We start from the raw sequence: 18,486 nt of genomic DNA on the forward strand, positions 1-18,486 counted from the left end.
TTCTTTTAGAATGGGTTTAGTATTGCTGTACTCTTTTAGCTTTTGTTTGTTGGAGAAATTCTTTATTTCCCTTTCTGTTTTAAATGATATTCTTGCTTCCAGTCTTCTAGGTTGCAGATTTTTCCTTTCAGTATTTTAAATGTATCTTGCCACTCCCTTCTGGCCTGTAGTATTTCGGTAGAGAAATCAGCTGATAGCCTTATGGGTGTTCCTTTATAATTAGTGCTTTGCTTTTCTCTTGCTGCCTTTAGAATCCTCTCTGTAACTTTTGCCATTTTTATTATAATATATCTTGGTATGGGCCTATTTGGGTTGAACTTGTTTGGGGCCCTCTGTGCTTCCTGTATCTTGATATCAGTTTCCTTTAGATTTGGAAAGTTTTCAGACATAACTTCTTCAAATATATTTTCAGACCCCTTTTCTTTTTCTTCTCCTTCTGGAATTCCTGTTATTCGTAGATTGGCCTGGTTTATATTATCCCATAGATCTCTTATATTGGTTTCATGTTTTTTCATTTCATTTTCTGTCTGCTCTCCTGATGGGCTGATTTCCATTTTCTGTCTTCGGAGTCACTAATTCATTCCTCTGCATTATTCATACTGCTCTTTAGTGCCTTTAGCTCAGTTTGTGTCTCTGCAAATTATTTTTTTTAATTTTTCTGTGTTCCTCCTTATATTTTCTAGTTCCTTTCTAAAGGAATCTGCGTTACTGTTCATATCTGCTCTTAATTCCTTGATGTTCAGCCTTAATTCCTTCAGTATTTTCACTGTCTCCCTTTCGAACTCAATGTCTGTCACACTGCAGACATCTGTTTCATTGTTTGCTGCTTCATGTGAATTTTCCTGTTCCTTTAACTGGGAATGGTTTCTGAGCTTCTTCATCTTGCTCATGTTTTTCTTTTTCTGTGAGTTAAGGGAAGCCAAACTGAAGTCTTGGAGGGCTACTTCCATGCAAGAGCACCCCTTTGTATTTCGTGGGCAGTCACTATTTATTTTTGGCATGGATGTTTGAATATTTGTTGTCTTTTTCTTGAATGTGAGAAGCTATTATCCCCATGGTGCCAAGTGTTGTTTCCAGGGAGAAGGAGGCAGTGGGTAGGGTTAGTAGTCAGTGCCTTGTTGCTGGGCTCTTAAGAGCAGCAAGGACCTGCAGGAAGGTGTTGCAGGCCATTCCTAGTTGCAGGGCCCTGGAAAGTGGTAATGAGCTCTAACCAGATTTACAAGGTGCCCAGAGCATTTGGCAGTGGCAGCAGCAGGGTATGTGAGTTCCCAGGGGGTGGGAGCAACAACAGCTAGTATTCAATTGCAGTTCCCTCCTCTGAGGTGATTGGAGCCACAAGTGGTGCCTGTTCAGAGACCCCTAGTGGTAGCAGGCCATGCCCACCTCTGGAGTCAGTGATAATTGTGGTGGTTTGCCCCTGCCACCTGCAGACCACATAAGAAATGCCCCATCTCACTTAGCCTACACAGGAGGTCCTGCACAGGCTGATCCTAGTTGCACGATCCTGGCAAGTGACAGAGATCAGTCGTGTGGGTCCGGCCTGGAGCAATCAACAGTGGCAGCAGCAGGGCCGGTGTGCTTCCAGGGGAGCGAGAGCAACAACAGGTGGTGTTCTATTGCAGTGTCCTCCTCTGTGGTGCACTCTGAGGTGGTTGGGGCTGCAAGTGGTTCCTCTTCAGGGATCCCCAGTTGCAGTGGGTCACACCTACCTCTGGAGTCAGAGATAACTGTGGTGGTTTGCCCTCACCACCTGCAGACCATACAAGAAGCACCCCGTCCCACTTAGCCCATGCAGGAGGTGCTGCACCAGCTGCTCCTAGTTGTAGGGTCTTGGGAAGGGACAGTCACCAAGCGTCTGGGTGCTGCCCAGAGTGTTTGGCAGTGGCAACTGCAGGGCAGGTGTGTTCCCAGAGGAATGAGAGCAACAGAGTGTGGTGCTTGGTTGCAGTGCCCTCTTTTTTTTTTTTTTTTTTTGCCGACCCCTGAGGTGACTGGAACCACAAGTGGAGCCCACTCACAGGCCTCCAGTGGTGGTAGGCCATGCCTCCCTCTGGCCTCCTAGATGAGATGACTGCCACTGTCTGTCCTTGCCGCCTGTAGATCATGCAAGAGGCACCACGTTGCACTTAGCCCCATGCTGCCCTTAGCCCACACAAGAGGTGCCTGGCCACCTGTAGCCTGCACAAGAAGCTCCTGGTCTCCCTTCGCCCCAGCAAGTGGCTTCTTGCCACCCGTAGCCTGCATCAGAGGCACCCTGCCCTCTGAGAGCCCCTGTGAGTGTGCAGGGAGATTCCTATGATGGTCCACCCCTACTCCTCTCGCCCTCCGCAACAATGGCACCTTGCTTCTGCAGGCCCAGACCTTCTCCCAGGTTCCCTCTGCCATGGTGTTCCACTCCCCAGCCCATAGCACACCGCTCCTTAGTCCCTCAGGCTGTTCCCACACTGCCAGCCCCAGTCCTCTCCCCAGGACTGACCTCTGGAGTGTTAAGTCTCTGCACCCAGCTCCCGCCGGAGTGTCTCAGGCTGTGGTTCCGGGCTGGTGGTTCTGATGACCTGTGAGGCTGTCACTCTACTTTGCCCTCTTCAGTCCAGCTGCTGCCCTTTTCTCAGAACTTTGAGGTCCCTCCGTCTTGGCTGATCTCCCCATCAGTTAGGTGGCTTCCCAGCATGTGGTTTTGTTTTCTCTCTCACAGCTCCTCTCAGGAATGCTAGTCTTGTCCTGATTCCTTTTCTCTCTCTCCCTTGTTCTACACAGTTATGTCAAGAGTTTCTTGTCCTTTTTGGAGGTTTAAGTTCTTCTGCCAGCATCCAGTAGATGTTCCGTGTGAGTCGTTTTACATGTAGATGTGTTTTTTTGATGTGTTTGTGGGAGAAGGTGAGCACAACATCTTACTCCTCCGCCATCTTGATCCCCTCCCCGGATCCTTTTTAATTTCCTTGATTAATATTTTACAGTTCTCAGCATATAAATCTTTCACTTCCTTGGTTAGGTTTATTCCTAGGGTTTTTTGGTGTGATTTTTAAAGTGTTTTTTTTTTCTTTTTTTTTTTTTGTCTTTTTTGGGACTTCACCCATGGCATATGGAGGTTCCCAGGCTAGGGGTCTAATCAGAGCTGCTGCTGCCGGCCTACACCACAGCTCATGGCAATGTGGGATCCGTGCCTCTGTGACCTACACCACAGCTCATGGCAATACCAGATCCTTAACCAACTGAGCGAGGCCAGGGATCGAACCTTCGTCCTTATGGATGCTAGTTAGATTCGTTTCCGCTGAGCTACGTTGGGAACTCCAAAGTTTTTTTTTTTAATCCTTTACTGATACTTCATTTTTAGTATACAGAAATGCAACCAATTTCTGAATGTTAATCTTGTGTTCTACTACTTTGTTGAATTCATTGATTAGTTTGAGTAGTTTTTGTGTGGAGTCCTTAGGGTTTTCTATATATGGTATCATGTCCTCTGCACATAGTGACAATTGTCCTCTTCTCTTCCAACTTGTATACCTTTTATTTCTTTTGATTGTCTGATTGCTGTGGCTAGGACTTCCTGTACTTTGTTGAGTAAAGGGGGTGAGTGTGGGCATCCTTGTCTTGTTCTAGATTTTAGCTTAAAGGGTTTCAGCTTTTCTCCATTGAGTATTATATTGGCTGTAGGTTTGTCATAAATAGCTTTTATTATATTCAGATATGTTCCCTCTGGTACCCACTTTGTAAGAGTTTTTATCATGAATGGATGTTTTATTTTGTCAAATATTTACCCTGCATCTATTGAGGTGATCATGTGGTTTTTGACTTTTCTTTTGTTAATGTGGTGTATTACATTGATTTGCCTATGTGGAACCATCCTTGTGAACTTGGGATGAATCCTACTTGGTCAGGGTGTAATGTTCTTTTTTTATATGTTGTTGAATTCATTTTGCTAAAACTTTGAGAATTTTTGCATCTCTATTCAAGGATGTTGGCCTATAATTTTCTTTATTGGCACTGTCTTTGGCTGGTTTTGGTATTAGGGTGACACCGTCTCCATAGAATGTCATTGGGAGTGTTCCTTATTTAATCTTACTTGGCTTACTTGTACTGAGCTTATTGTTTGTTTGGACTTATTTTTTTCTTTTACCATCTTGTGCTTTTAATTTGTCTCGCTTTTCCTCTCTTCCCTTCAGTTGATTTTTTTTTTTGTTTACTTTTTCCTTTTTTATTATTTTAGAAATTATGCATTCTTGTCTTACTTTTATTAGAATTTTTAACAGATACTTTAGAGTCTAGACTTATTTAAATTTTTATCTTCCTATTGCATAAAGACCTTAGAGTACTTTTATTTTAATAACTTTTTCTCTGAACTTATGTGCTACTTTAATTCTCTTTTTAAAAACTCAAGACATAACTGCTATTAAGTTAAACTGTGAATATTTGTTTAGAATCACCCCACATATTTTCTATTTTCCTTGCTTTTTATTCTTTCTTGGATTTCTTTTTTTCCCTCTGGGATCACTTTTTGATGGCATTCTGTAAAGTTTCCTTTAATGAGGGTCTTCTAACACTTGGGTTCTTTCTATAAATAGTTTGCTCTAAGTCTTAAAAGATGTATTTGATGTATATAAAATTCTACACAGATGGATTTTTTTTCTCCACATGCATAATATAATTCTATTGTCTTCTTTTGTGAATCTGCACTTATTTATTTTGCTTGGGATTTAATGAGCTTCTTAAATGTGTAGTTTGGAAAATTCTTTCCTGTTTTCTGTCCACATATTGCCACTGTCTCCCTTCCTTCTAGAAATCTTATTAAAAGTGATATTAGGCTTTCTTATGCAGTCATCCATGTCTCTTAACATATTTCATCTTTTTCATCTTTTAATGTCTCTGTGCTGCATTCTAGATCCATTTCTCTTTGGTTATTTTTAGATCTACTTGTTTGTTTATATTTTCCATCTTTTATTTCTTAAAATATAGTAAACATACTTATTTTATACTTGAGTCCTTTAATTCCAGCATGATTCTACTATTTCTATTAGTTCTTAGTCTTGATACTTTTTTTTCTTGTGTGTGTATTTTTCCAGGGAGCTGCTTTTTTCTCTTGGAACTTTTTCTGCATTAAACTCTTTGATGATAAATTTAGATTCCTGCAGAAGGAAATTTTTTAACTTCTGTTAAAAGATTGTATACCTCTGTTTGTTTGTTTGCTTTGTCTTTGTAGGGCTGCAGTCACAGCATATGTAACTTCCCACGCTAGGGGTCAGATTGGAGCTGCAGCAGCTGGCCTACACCACAGTCATAGCAACGTTATGACCAGGTCTGCCATCTACACTGCAGCTCACAGCAACACCAGATTCTTTTTTTTTTTTTTTTTTTTTTTTTTTTGGCTTTTCTAGGGTTGTTCCCATGGCGTATGGAGGTCCCAGGCTAGAGATCTAATCGGAGCTGTAGCTGCTGGCCTACGCCACAGCCACAGCAATGTGGGATCTGAGTGTCATCTGCGACCTACACCACAGCTCATGGCAACACCAGATCCTTAACCGACTGAGCGAGGCCAGGGATCGAACCCAAACCCTTATGGGTCCTAGTCGGATTTGTTAACCACTGAGCCACGACGGGAACTCCAACACCAGATTCTTAACCTGCTGAGTGGGGCCAGCGATCGAACCTGCATCCTCCTGGCTACTAATTGGGTTCATTACCACTGAGCCACAACGGGAACTCCATTGTATACTTCTAAATCAAGATCTCAATGTTTAGAATTGTCAGTTTGAGGGTTTTTACACTTCTTAGGTCTAGGCAGGTAGCTTTAGGATACAAATCTTTGAGACTAATTTGTGGTTAGTAGCAACTCTCAGGGTAAATTTTTTGTTCGTTATATAGTTCAAGTCATAGTTTCAGACAAGCAGTTTACCTTGCTGTTGCTTGTGGTAGTAGGGGTAGTGGAAGTAATGGAGTATTGATAGTTTACCCTTACAGTAAGAATATAGCCTTTGAGGATGATTCCTATTAGACTTCCCACTTGGGAGAACTCTCAGCTTTGTCTACAACATCTATCTCTCAGGAGATCACAAAAATGAATATATAAGGTTACCTAGTTGGCCAAATGCCCTCAGGGTGAAAGGCAGTTTCATTTTTCCACATCTGGGTACCCTCTTGGACTGGGATTTGGCTAGAATTCCTTATTTTTATGATAACTTATAAAGACATTTATAAAGATATTTTATCTATTGTTTTTAGTTGTTTACAGCAAGAGAATAAAAAAGAATACTTCCTTATAGTTGTTGTTCTTGAAGTGAAAGTTGAAGACTACTTTTTTTTAAGTACTAAAATCTTATTGTTGGAGTGTTCTGATTATAGTGTAATCTAGATATGTACAACATTTACATTGTTTAGCCACCAGAATACCAATAATTTATCTTTCTACCACATGCTGCTGATTGCCAGTGAAGAAGATGGATGAATAGATGGGAGATGTGGAGCAGTAGTACTTCTAAAAGCAAGAAATAAGTAAATACTCTTCTTTCAGATTTTTTATTGTTTAGTGTTCCTTTATAGTCATGTGATACAATCGCCCCTCTGAATTCAGAGTGGTGGTGTACATGATGAGTGGCCGTGGGCCACCTGTAAGGGCAGGCTAGTTTTGATAACAGGAAATGCATATGCAAGTGTTGGTTTTCATTCATACTGTTTCCTAGTAGAGTTTCAAGGTTTAACTGTTAGGCTTTTATGTATACCAACCTATTTTGAATTGCAGTCGACAAATGTGATTGGAGGGTAGCATAGTGTGATGAGTAACTCCAGATACGCGTATCCTCTGGCAATGTTTGGGAATTAATATTGACATTTTTAAAAAATTTTATTTCAATAGTTTTAATAATTTTAAATATTGAAAAGAGTAGTGATTTACATGCAGTCATTTATGTATTATCACTGATGAAATGGCAAACTTTGCGTCTTTGGAGAGACCAAAATAGCAAAAGGAATAAAAGTAATAATAATCCTATCTGGCAACCTTTGGTACAAGAGACTTTTGGAAGTTTTATTTCTAAAATAATGTATGTATTGGAGTTCCCATCGTGGCTCAGTGGTTAACGAATCCGACTAGGAACCATGAGGTTGCGGGTTCAGTCCCTGGCCTTGCTCAGTGGATTAAGGATCTGGCATTGCCGTGAGCTGTGGTGTAGGTTGCAGACGTGGCTCGGATCCTGCATTGCTGTGGCTCTGGCGTAGGCCGGTGGCTACAGCTCCTATTGGACCCCTAGCCTGGGAACCTCCATATGCTGCAGGAGTGGCCCAAGAAATGGCAAAAAGACAAAATAAGTAAATAAATAAATAAATAAATAAATAAAACAAAATTATGTATTGTGAATATAGATATTTTTAAATTGTTTTTAACTAGGTTCAGGACTTCTGGAAATCTTGTAATCACTCGTGAGATTGACGTGGCAAAAAATCAGTCCTTTTGGTTCATCAACAAAAAACCTACAACCCAGAAAGTTGTAGAAGAGCAAGTTGCAGCCTTAAATATTCAAGTGGGCAATCTTTGCCAGTTTCTACCTCAGGTATGAGAGAATTACATGTAAAGGTGGGAAATATTTCTATGTAATGTTTTCTTTGTGTCATATAAGAATGCAAGTACTTTTTGAGGTTTATTATAATGTTTACTGTTTAAAATGAGCATAGTGGTCTTAATACAAACAATTCTTTGTGAAAGATAGCATCTGCTCTCTTACAGTATAATCTTAATAACTTTTAGTATAACTTAAGAAATGTTCAACTAATAAAACATCTGTTAAAGTATTATAAAGGAGGAGTTCTTGTGGCTCCATGGGTTAAGAGTTCTACTAATATCCATGAGGATGAGGGTTCAAACACTGGCCTTGCTCATAGGGTTAAGGATCTGGCTGGCATTGCCACAAGCTACAATGTAGGCTGCAGATGCAGCTAGGATCTGGTGTTGCTTTGGTGGTGGTATAGGCCTGTAGCTGCTGCTCCAATTTGACCTCTAGCCTGGAAACTTCTACGTGTCATAAGTGTGGCCATAAAAAGAAAAAAAGTATTATCAAGGAAATAAAGGTATTATGTTAAAGTATAGCGAGTAGCGTGAATATCCATGTGCTCCCATTCATTTAAATTCATTTAAAATTTTGTTAATAACTTCTTAATCAGCGTATTTGTATAAAATATTTTATATATTAAGACCCTTAAATCTACACGTTTATTTTCTAGAAACCATTTATATTTTAGGCTTAACTGAAAAAAACCTGATAACAGATGTTGAATGTTAACATTAAATACTTTTTTTAAATGATTTGTAACTTTTGCTTTTCTCTTTTTTTGAAATTTAATTGAACTATATAGTTGATTTATAGTGTTATAATAACTTCTGTTTTATAGCAAAGTGTATATGTATACATACACATATATTCTTTTTTTTTTTTTTTTTTTTTTTTTAGATTCTTTTTCCTATGTAAGTTATCACAGAATATTGAGTAGAGTTTCCGGGCTATACTTCAGGTCTCCACTGTTCATCCATTCCATGTACAATAGTATGCATATGCCAGTCCCAAACCCGCAGTACATCTCTCACCTTTCCCCTTTGGTAAACCATAAGTTTGTTAGCAAAGTCTATGAGCCTGCTTCTGTTTTGTGAATAAGTTCTTTTGCATCATTTTTAAAATGATTTTTATTTTTTCCTTTATATCTGGTTTGCATTGTCATCAATTTTCTACTATACAGCAAAGTGACCCAGTGACACATACACATATACATTCTTTTTCTGTCATTATCCTCCATCAAGCTCCATCAAAAGTGATTAGATATAGTTCCCAGGGCTGTTCATCAGGGTCTCATTGCTTAGCCATTCCAAAGGCAATAGTTGGCATGTATTAACCCCAAATTCCCAGTCCATCCCACTTCCTCCCCTCCCCCTTGGCAACCACAAGTCTGTCCTCCAAGTCCATGAGTTTCTTTTCTGTGGAAAGGTTCATTTGTGCCATATATTAGATTCCAAATATAAGTGAAATCATATGGTATTTGTTTTTCTCTTTCTCACTTACTTCAGTTAGTATGAGAGTCTCTAGTTCCATCCATGTTGCTGCAAATGGCATTGTTTTGTTTCTTTTTATAGCTGAGTAGTAGTCCATTGTGTATATATACCACATCGTCTTAATCCAGTCATCTGTTGATGGACATTTGGGTTGTTTCCATATCTTGGCTATTGTGAATAGTGCTGCAGTGAACATGCGGGTGCATGTGTCTTTTTTAAGGAAAAGTTTTGTCCAGGTATATGCCTAGGAGTGGGATTGCTGGGTCATATGGTAGTTCTGTGTATAGTTTTCTAAGCTGCTTCCATACTGTTTTCCATAGTGGTTGTACCAACTTAACATTCCCACCAACAGTGCAGGAGGGTTCCCTTTTCTCCACACCCTCTCCAGCATTTGTTATTTGTGGTCTTATTAATGATGGCCATTCTGACCAGTGTGAGGTGGTATCTCATGGTAGTTTTAATTTGCATTTCTCTAATAATCAGTGATGTTGAACATTGTGATTTCTTGCCTCCTTTATCATGGAATGACTATAGGCGTGTGGGTTTATTTTTGGGCTTTCTATCCTGTTCTACTGATCTATATTTCTGTTTTTCTGCCAGGACCAAACTGTTTTAATGACTGTGGCTTTGTGGTATAGTCTTAAGTCAGGGAGCCTGATTCCTCCAGCTTCATTGTTTTTTCTCAAGATTGCTTTGGCTGTTCAGGGTCTTTTGTGTTTCTATACAGATTAAGAAAATTTTGTTCTAGTTCTGTGAAAAATACAATTGATAGTATTTTTAAACAGTAATAAATGTCATTTATTAATTTGTACATTAAGGAATCCCTAGATATCCAATTTATAGAAAATTTCAAATATTCATCAAGTTATCACTCCAATAAAATGCCCATAAGTGATAGCTTTATTTTACCAAGTGATTCACATACTCATGTATAGCCCAGATTGACATAATAATGTGTAATGCACAGGTTGGTTGCTTAGAGTCCCTTGAAAAATTAGGAAAAAAAATAAAGAATATTGACATTTCTTATCATTAAACTATTGCATTTTTATGAAAGTATAATTACCATTTTGAAAAAGAAATATTGGAAATATTCCATAATGAGTCAGTTTTTTTCAAGATTGTTTTTGTTGTTGTTGTTGTTGAACTTCCAGTTTCCCCATGTTTCTCCTCAAGCAGCAGAGCAAGAGTACATGTCTGCGGCATCTATGGAAAGTGAGCAGCTAAGTCAAGCAGTGATGTTCGAGAATCTGAATCATCTAGATATTGATTCAAGTCTTAACACTATTTTACACAGATAGGTCTTTATCCATTTGAGAGAATTAAATGATGCCTATCCCGAAATTTTATTCCCAAATAAACACCATTTTTTTTTAAGACAGCAACAAGATTACATCTTTATTTTCACTAACATCTCACTGAAATTCAGCATTTAAAAATTTTTGTACTTAGATAATAAAACTCAATACTAAGTCCTTAGAAATCACAAATATTTCATATCATGTGACAGTTATTGCAGATTTCACAAAATAGTATTTAGTCTCACCACTACTTTGAAATTTTTATAAACCATTGTTATTTAATGTGGTAAATTAAAAGGGTACATATTTCTATATCATATTTCAAAATACTTTGAAAACTATAACTCAATATGATCGATTTCCTTTGTAATCCTACATATTTAATTCATGTACTTAATAATATTGTTTCGAGAAAGAAAAGCTTCACAGATTGTGAAAGGATTATGTGTCAAGGGGGGGGGTGGGGGGGAGGATTAGAAACTCCTGTATTTGGAGTTCTTGTCATGTTTCAGTGGTCAATGGATCTGACCAGGATCCATGAGGACGCGGGTTCGATCCCTGGCCTCACTCAGTGGGTTGGGGGTCTGGCCTTGCCATGAGCTGTGGTGTAGGTCACAGTCACAGCTCGAATCTGGTGTTGCTGCAGCTGGAGCATAAGCTAAGCAGATGTATCTCTGATTCAACCCCTAGCCTGGGAACTTCCATGTGTCTCAGGTGTGGCCCTAAAAAGCAAAAAAATCAAAAAAAAAAAAAAAAAAAAGAATAGAACACACAATTACTCAATTATTTACTTTTAGTTGTATACAGTTCATGTCTAATCAGCTCATTGAACATGTGCTTTATTTTTAATTTTTTAAATTTTTTCTTTTTTATTACTCAGTGAATTTTATATGTTTATAGTCATACAATGATCATTACAACCAAATTTTATAGCATTTCCATCCCAGACCCCCAGTGCATCCCCCCATGCCCCAACCTGTCTCATTTGGAAACCATAAGTTTTTCAAAGTCCGTGAGTCAGTATCTGTTCTGTAAAGAAATTCATTGTGTCCTTTTTTAGATTCCACAAGTAAGTGATAGCATTTGATGTTGGTATCTCACTGTCTGACTGACTTCACTTAGCATTATAATGTCTAGGTCCTTCCATGTTGCTGCAAATGACGTTATTTCTTTCCTTTTAATGGCTGAGTAATAGTTCATTGTGTATATGTACCACATCTTCTTTATCCACTCCTCTGTCGATGGACATTTAGGTTGTTTCCATGTCTTGGAGCACATGTATCTTTTGGAGTCATGGTTTTCTCTAAATAGATACCCAGGAGCGGGATTACTGGATCAAATGGTAATTCTATTTTTAGTTTTCTGAGGAATCTGCATACTGTTTTCCACAGTGGTTGCACCAGTTTACATTTCCATGAACAGTGTAGGAGGTTCCTTTTCTCCCCACCCTCTCTATCTCCATCATTTGTTGTTTGTAGACTTCTTGATGATGGCCATTCTGGCTGGTGTAAGGTGGTACCTCATAATGGTTTTGATTTGCATTTCTCTAATAATGAGTGATGTGGAACATCTTTTTATGTGTTTTTTTTTTTTTTTTTTTTTTTTGCCATCTCTATGTCTTCTTTGGAGAATTGTCTGTTTAGATCTTCTGCCTATTTTTCGATTTTTTTTTTTTTCTGGTATTGAGCTGCAGAAGGTGTTTTTAAATTTTAGAGATTAATCCCCTGTTAGTCACTTCATTTGCAAAGATTTTCTCCCATTCTGTGGGTTGTCTTTTTGTTTTGCTTAGGGTTTCCTTTGCTATGCAGAAACTTTTTAAGTTTATTTAGGTCCCATTTGTTTATTTCTGTATTTATTGTCATTACTCTAGGAGGTGGATCTGAGAAGATATTGCTGTGGTTTATGTCAGAGAGTGTTTGGTCTGTTTTCCTCTAAGAGTTTTATAGTATCTGGTCTTATATTTAGGTATTTAATCCATTTTGAGTTTATTTTTGTGCGTGGTGTTAGGAAGCGTTGTGATTTCATTCTTTTACGTGTAGCTGTCCAGTTTTCCCAGCACCACTTACTGAAGGGGCTGTCTTTTCTCCATTGTATATTCTTGCCTCCTTTGTAATAGATAAGGTTCCATTGGTGCATGGATTTAATTCTGGGCTTTCTATCCTGTTCCGCTGATGTATATTTCTGTTGTTGTTGCAGTACCATATGGTTTTGATGACTGTAGTACATGACTGTAGTATATAGTCAAGTCAGGGATCCTGATACCTCCAGCTTCATTTTTCTTTCTCAAGATTGCTTTGGCTATTCAGGGTCATTTGTATTTCTATACACATTATAAAAATTTTGTTCTAGTTCTGTGAAAAATACCATTGATAATTTGATAGGGATTGCTTTAAATCTGTAGAATGCCTTGGGTAGGTAGTATGGTCTTTTTTTTTTCTTTTTTTTTCTTTCTTTTTGACCACACACATGGCACACTGAAGTTCTGGGGCTAAGGAGCGAACCCACACTACAGCAGTGACAATGCTAGATCTTTAACCTGCTCTGCCACCTGGGGGAAATCTTTTTTTCTTTTTTAGTATAGTTGTTTGTCAGTATATTTATTTCCAGTCCAAGTAGATGGTTTATCTTTCCCCCAGTCCTGTGGAGTTCTGTGCTGAAGCCCCACTGGCCTTCAACACCGAATTCTCTGGGGGCTTCTCTTCCCAATGCCGGACCTCCAGGGCAGGAGAAAAGACTTGTGGCTGCCTGATGGGAGGGGGACGGAGTGGGAGTGATCGGGAGCTTGGGCTTATCAGACACAACTTAGAATAGATTTACAAGGAGATCCTGCTGAGTAGCATTGAGAACTTTGTCTAGATAACTCATGTTGCAACAGAACAAAGGGTGGGGAAAAAATGTAATTGTAATGTATACATGTAAGGATAACTTGATCCCCTTGCTGTACAGTGGGAAAATTAAAAAAAAAAAAAGGAACCAGATGTGAAGTTTGGAGCTTTCACTCCTGTGGCAGAACCTCTTTGATATATAGTTATTTTCCAGTTTGTGGGTCACCTGCCTGGTGGGTATGGGATTTACTTAAATCTCCAAAGTACCCCTCCTACTGTCTTGTTGTGGCTTCTTTGTCTTTGGGTGTAGAATAACTTTGTTGGTAGTTTCCATTCTCTTTTGTCAGTGGCTGTTCAGCAATTAGTTGTGATTGTTGTGTTTTCATGAGAGGTGATCTCAAGTCCTTCTATTCCTCCATCTTGTCTCAAATTTAAAGTCAAATAACTTTTAAATTTATATTTGAATGCTTTCTAGCAACTGAATTATAGTTCATTGTTTTCTTCAGAAACAATGATGGCTTGATTATTGTATCCACGTTAAATAGAAGTTAAATTTTAAAAAGCATTTATCAGTTGATCTAAGACTATCTCCAGAAATAGATGTTTAAAATTGCCTTTTAAACATTTTTTTGATATTCTGTTCCAAACTAATATGTGGTAGATAATTATCATTTCATTCCAGGGGAGTTTTTTTTTTTTTTTTTCTTTTATTTCCAAATTATTCTATGTATATAAACATTTCAACCTGGAAATACTGACATTGAAAGTTTTAAAGATTCTCAAAAAGATGACAGTTTATATACCTTGTTTATCTTTATTAGTTTAAAGAATAATATATGAAATGACAGAATTTATATTAAGACATTTCATGATAAAGATTTTTTTCCCTTAAATGAGTTTCTTTTGACAAGTGTCAATGAGTAAATTATGTTTTGGAGATGTTTATAAATGGTAGTATTAGCTGATATTTAAGTTTTGTGCTCTAGGATAAAGTTGGAGAATTTGCTAAACTCAGTAAAATTGAACTCCTTGAAGCTACTGAGAAGTCGATTGGTCCTCCAGAAATGCACAGATACCACTGTGAACTCAAAAACTTCAGGGAGAAAGAAAAACAACTAGAGGTATTTATAAATAGACAACTCATTTTTATTGTCTCTCCTTTATTTCTGTGTCTCTGAATGTGGGAAAGAGAATAGTAGTTCTGATTCATTGAGTGAATTCATACATTTGTGATGTTTTTTCACCCGGGATTTGTTGCTAACAATTAAAGTAGGTGACAAAAAGTGAGTATGGATTTGACATAAAGTTTGAAAATTTTGGCCATCATTTCATTAAATATGTGATTAATTGAATTTCTAAATAATCAGTAATCATAAAGGGTTTTTTTTTTTTTGGCTTTGGATAATATAGCAGATATCATACAGATTTTAATTTAGTGTCTCTGTTGTGCCAGTTCTTACATAGTTTTTTCAGTTGCATGATGACAAACTTTGTGAAAGAACCATGCATTTAGTTGCAGTGTTCAATTTTTATTTTCACCTTTAATAAAGAAAATTAAAATGTTCCTTTAGGAGTTCCTGTCATGCCTCAGTGGGAAGAAACCTGACTATTACCCATGAGGATGTGGATTTGATCCCTGGCCCCGCTCTGGGTTAAGGATCCAACATTGCCTTGAGCTGGGGTGTAGATTGCAGACACAGTTCAGGTCTGGCATTGCTGTGGCACAGACCAGCGGCTATAGCTCTGATTCAACCCCTAGCCCGGGAACTTCCATATGACACACTTGCAGCCCTAAAAAAAAAAAAAAAAAAAAAAAGTCCTTTTAGGTAGTTCCCGCTGTGGCACAGCAGGTTAAGGATCTAGTGTTGCCTCTGTGGCAGGAGACGTTCAATCCCAAGCCCTGTGCAGTGGGTTAAGGATCCAGCATTGCCATAGCTGCACTGTAGGTCACAGCTGCAACTCGGATTCGATCCCTGGCCTGTGAACTTCTGTATGCTGCAGGTGATTTTTATGTGTGCTCAAAGTGAGTGGCCAAAGGAATTATAATTATTTTAACATACTTCAGATACTCTGTCAGTCTTTTTACCCTTTCCAACATAAAACAATCTAATACTCTCCTCTGAAATACTCACTGAAATGGCCTATCATCCTCTGAAAGAAAACAAGCATCTCTTCTACTATGTTTTGAGTACATCTTTGCATTTGTTAATTCGTAAGTAAAGGCTGAGTTCTACCCTTGCTTGATCTCATTTCTAAGTCCTTCAGTCCTGGGTTTTCATAACATACTGTTCATAATAATACCAGTTTTCATTTCTATGTCACATTACAGTTTTTGAACTTTCGTTGAGTGTTCAAGTTGCTTCTGCTCTTGAGGTGAATGGGACAGATACCTCACTTCTTTTTAGGCAAGAAGAGTCCAGGCTTAGAGATATGGCAAGGCTTCCGCACAGTTGTATAACTGTAGAGCCTAGACTAGAACTGAGTAGTGCATGTTTGTTTTACACAGTTCTTAAGAACTTCTATGGAATCTTTTACTGTGAGATTTTGCTAGCAGTGTACATTTTTTATTATTAAAAGATTTCACTTTCTTTCAGTTAAGCTAATTGTTAAATAAATATTTATTTTAGACCTCCTGCAAAGAGAAAACTGAATATCTAGAGAAAATGATTCAGAGGAATGAAAGATATAAACAAGATGTGGAGAGGTTCTATGAACGAAAGCGACATTTAGATTTGATTGAGATGCTTGAAGCAAAAAGGCCATGGGTGGTAAGTCTTAAGTTATTAAAGGTGAAAATAGTGATTCTTAGAGTAGCAAAAAAGTTATAAAGAAGGCACTAATTACTATGTATTCAAATTAGGTGCTTTGGTTCATTTTTACTTTATGTATCATACCTAGTAAAATTTATCTGTCTCTGTTATATAGCTGTGCTATGTTATTGTTATTCTGTAACAGGTAACAGTTGATTGTCTGTGCCCTGAATTCATTCCTCCAGATATGAGTCCTCAGCAGATAGTTTTGTTTTATAAAATGTAAATGAGCTAAAAATGTTCACATATGTAAAAATTAAGTCTTTGAGTGTCCTCAGGTCACTGGGAGTTTACTTGGAGTATGTTATTAGTATCAACTTCAGCTGCAGACAGAGCTGAAGGATATTAATTGTAAACTTCTACTCATGCTTCATAAGTTTACTGAGGCTTAAAGGTGTTAATCACTGTGTGATATATATTATTTAAAACCACAGTTTGGTCCTGATTCATTCCCCTCTGCATTACTTTACAGTGGGTAGAACAAGATAAGAAAGCTTAATAACATTTTAAAGGCTAGAATGGAAATAATTATTACATTGGAAAAATATGTGGATTTATTTGTGACCTTCTCCCATCCCCCCACCCATGCTTCACCTTACCTTTTTCTGTAATTCCATTATTCTTAAACTTTTTCCTTTCTTCAGCTTGTTTTGATTACATTTTGCCTATGTTCATACTACTTTTGTACCTACTTTGGTATTTGTCTTTTGAAGTCTTTTAGTTTCTCTTTTTCTTTCAAAATTGATTTCAGTCTTTATTCCTTTTTTCCTATTTCTTTATTTACTCTGTAATGTATATGTGTATTCTTTTCTCTAATTACCTTTCTTCATCCCATTCATTCTTACTGTATGTTCTTTTGGCACTCCACTTATTTTTTTAGCAAATATTTATTAATTCCTGTGATATGATAGGCATTGTTTTTACTTAGATGCTTCATTTTTGTTTTTCTTTTGAAAGACATTTTCCTTTTGTTTTTTCATGACTGAGTTTCTTTTTCTTCGTTACACGTTTTTAAGTCCCTTCTTTATGAGTCTAGAGGAGATTCTTACTTTAGTAGGTATTAGGATATAAATTTCAGAAACAGGAAAGGATGTAAGTCAGAGAGTCTAGTGATAGAGATGAATGCTCAGTGGGTATCACTGAGTTAATCATTATGTTGGTATTTACTATTTCTGAAGTAGTTTCAGAGGACAAAATTTTTATTTATAGACCTACCAAAGGGATGTCAATATTGTCTTTTCATAGAATTGGTTTCTATCTCTACCTTGATTTTAGTATGTATGTTACTTTAAGCTAGAAGTGTATTAAGTTCTCTTTCTTGAATCTATTGCAAGGAATATGAAAATGTTCGTCAAGAATATGAAGAAGTAAAACTAGCTCGTGACAGAGCGAAGGAAGAGGTCAGAAAACTTAAAGAAGGGCAGATTCCTATGACACGTCAAATTGAAGAAATTGAAAGGCAGCGTCATAATTTGGAGGCTCTAATCAAAGAGAAGGTACTTTTAAGTCTCAGTTTTGGATTTCCTGTATTTTATTTTAAGAAATACAAAAAATATTTATTTGGCAAGTCTTTTAAAATATTTTATAGATTTACTTGTAACTCCAATTCCTTAAGTTCTTTTACTAGGAGGAATTCTACTCTCACAGGGCTTTTAAGGTACTAGTCATCACTGTTAGAGGCTTGGAACTTTGTAGAAATTCCAAGATATAAAAAGAGAAAACTGAATTGTGATTGTTTTAATTACGAGAGTATTCAGAGTAGTATCCCTAGAAACATTGAACTCCTGTTTTGAATTTATAATAACCTGCTTGGTCATTATATACCCTTTTGGAAGAGTGTTCTATAAAAAAATCTCATGTTTGTTGGAATCAATAGTATAATGGCATATGGAATAGTCCCCTATATTTTGAAAACTTAACTTTACAGCTTTTGTGATCATGGCTTTTAACCTTTTGGGGAGATTTTGGAATCAGATATTTTAAGAATTGTTTAAAACTATGGACCCTGCTATTCTGTAGGATTGTTTCTAAGATAAAATAGCATAAGGAAATAAATGTGAAGAGATATAGAAACAGACCTGCACATATTGCTACAGCTATTTTTAATATTTATAGGAATAACCCTTCATAGATTTGCAGATGAATGTTGCTATTTTGGGTGCTAATTATGAATGGTTTGAAGGAAATCAGGGAAAAGCATTGTCAGTTAACTTATAGAGCAACTGAATATTGGGATGAGTGGGCCACGTAGTTAAATTGCTTAAGTCTTTAACTAACTTCCTCTTTACTGGTTCAATCTTACAGGCAACAAATATTAAGGAGACATCTCAAAAATGCAAACAAAAGCAAGATGTTATAGAAAGGAAAGATAAACACGTAAGATCTTGTATTGAAAATTTTTTTATGCTTATTTGCCCTAACTTCTCTCTTGGGTGTGAGTTATAAAACAGCTTCTCATTTGGGAATTATCTAAGACCCCTCCTTCTCTATTTCTTACCTTAATCTGTGAGAGGAATTAAAAT

General features: G+C 37.3%; 1 protein-coding gene across 9 annotated transcripts in view; it reads left to right on the forward strand.

Moving 5' to 3' along the window:
* SMC5 (structural maintenance of chromosomes 5) overlaps nucleotides 1-18,486 on the forward strand; it is a 93,371-nt gene that overhangs the window by 17,785 nt on the left and 57,100 nt on the right. For 7 of the 9 annotated variants that reach the window (XR_014822603.1, XR_014822618.1, XR_014822632.1 and 4 more), the window contains exons 4-8: nucleotides 7,379-7,541; nucleotides 14,141-14,275; nucleotides 15,782-15,922; nucleotides 17,299-17,460; nucleotides 18,269-18,340. Coding sequence is in view for 4 of the 9 variants with exons in the window: in XM_021064741.2 (XP_020920400.1) it covers nucleotides 7,379-7,541; nucleotides 14,141-14,275; nucleotides 15,782-15,922; nucleotides 17,299-17,460; nucleotides 18,269-18,340 (673 nt within the window). In the remaining 5 variants the exon portion in view is untranslated. The remainder of the gene's footprint in view (nucleotides 1-7,378; nucleotides 7,542-14,140; nucleotides 14,276-15,781; nucleotides 15,923-17,298; nucleotides 17,461-18,268; nucleotides 18,341-18,486) is intronic. The other 2 variants (XM_084987495.1, XM_084987501.1) reach the window with 1 other exon arrangement.

The sequence above is a fragment of the Sus scrofa genome, chromosome 1 (assembly GCF_054392235.1).
Source record: "Sus scrofa isolate SSC_HxYL_T2T_F1_AM1 chromosome 1, Sscrofa_HxYL_maternal_Yorkshire_Landrace_v2.0, whole genome shotgun sequence".
Taxonomy (NCBI): domain Eukaryota; kingdom Metazoa; phylum Chordata; class Mammalia; order Artiodactyla; family Suidae; genus Sus; species Sus scrofa.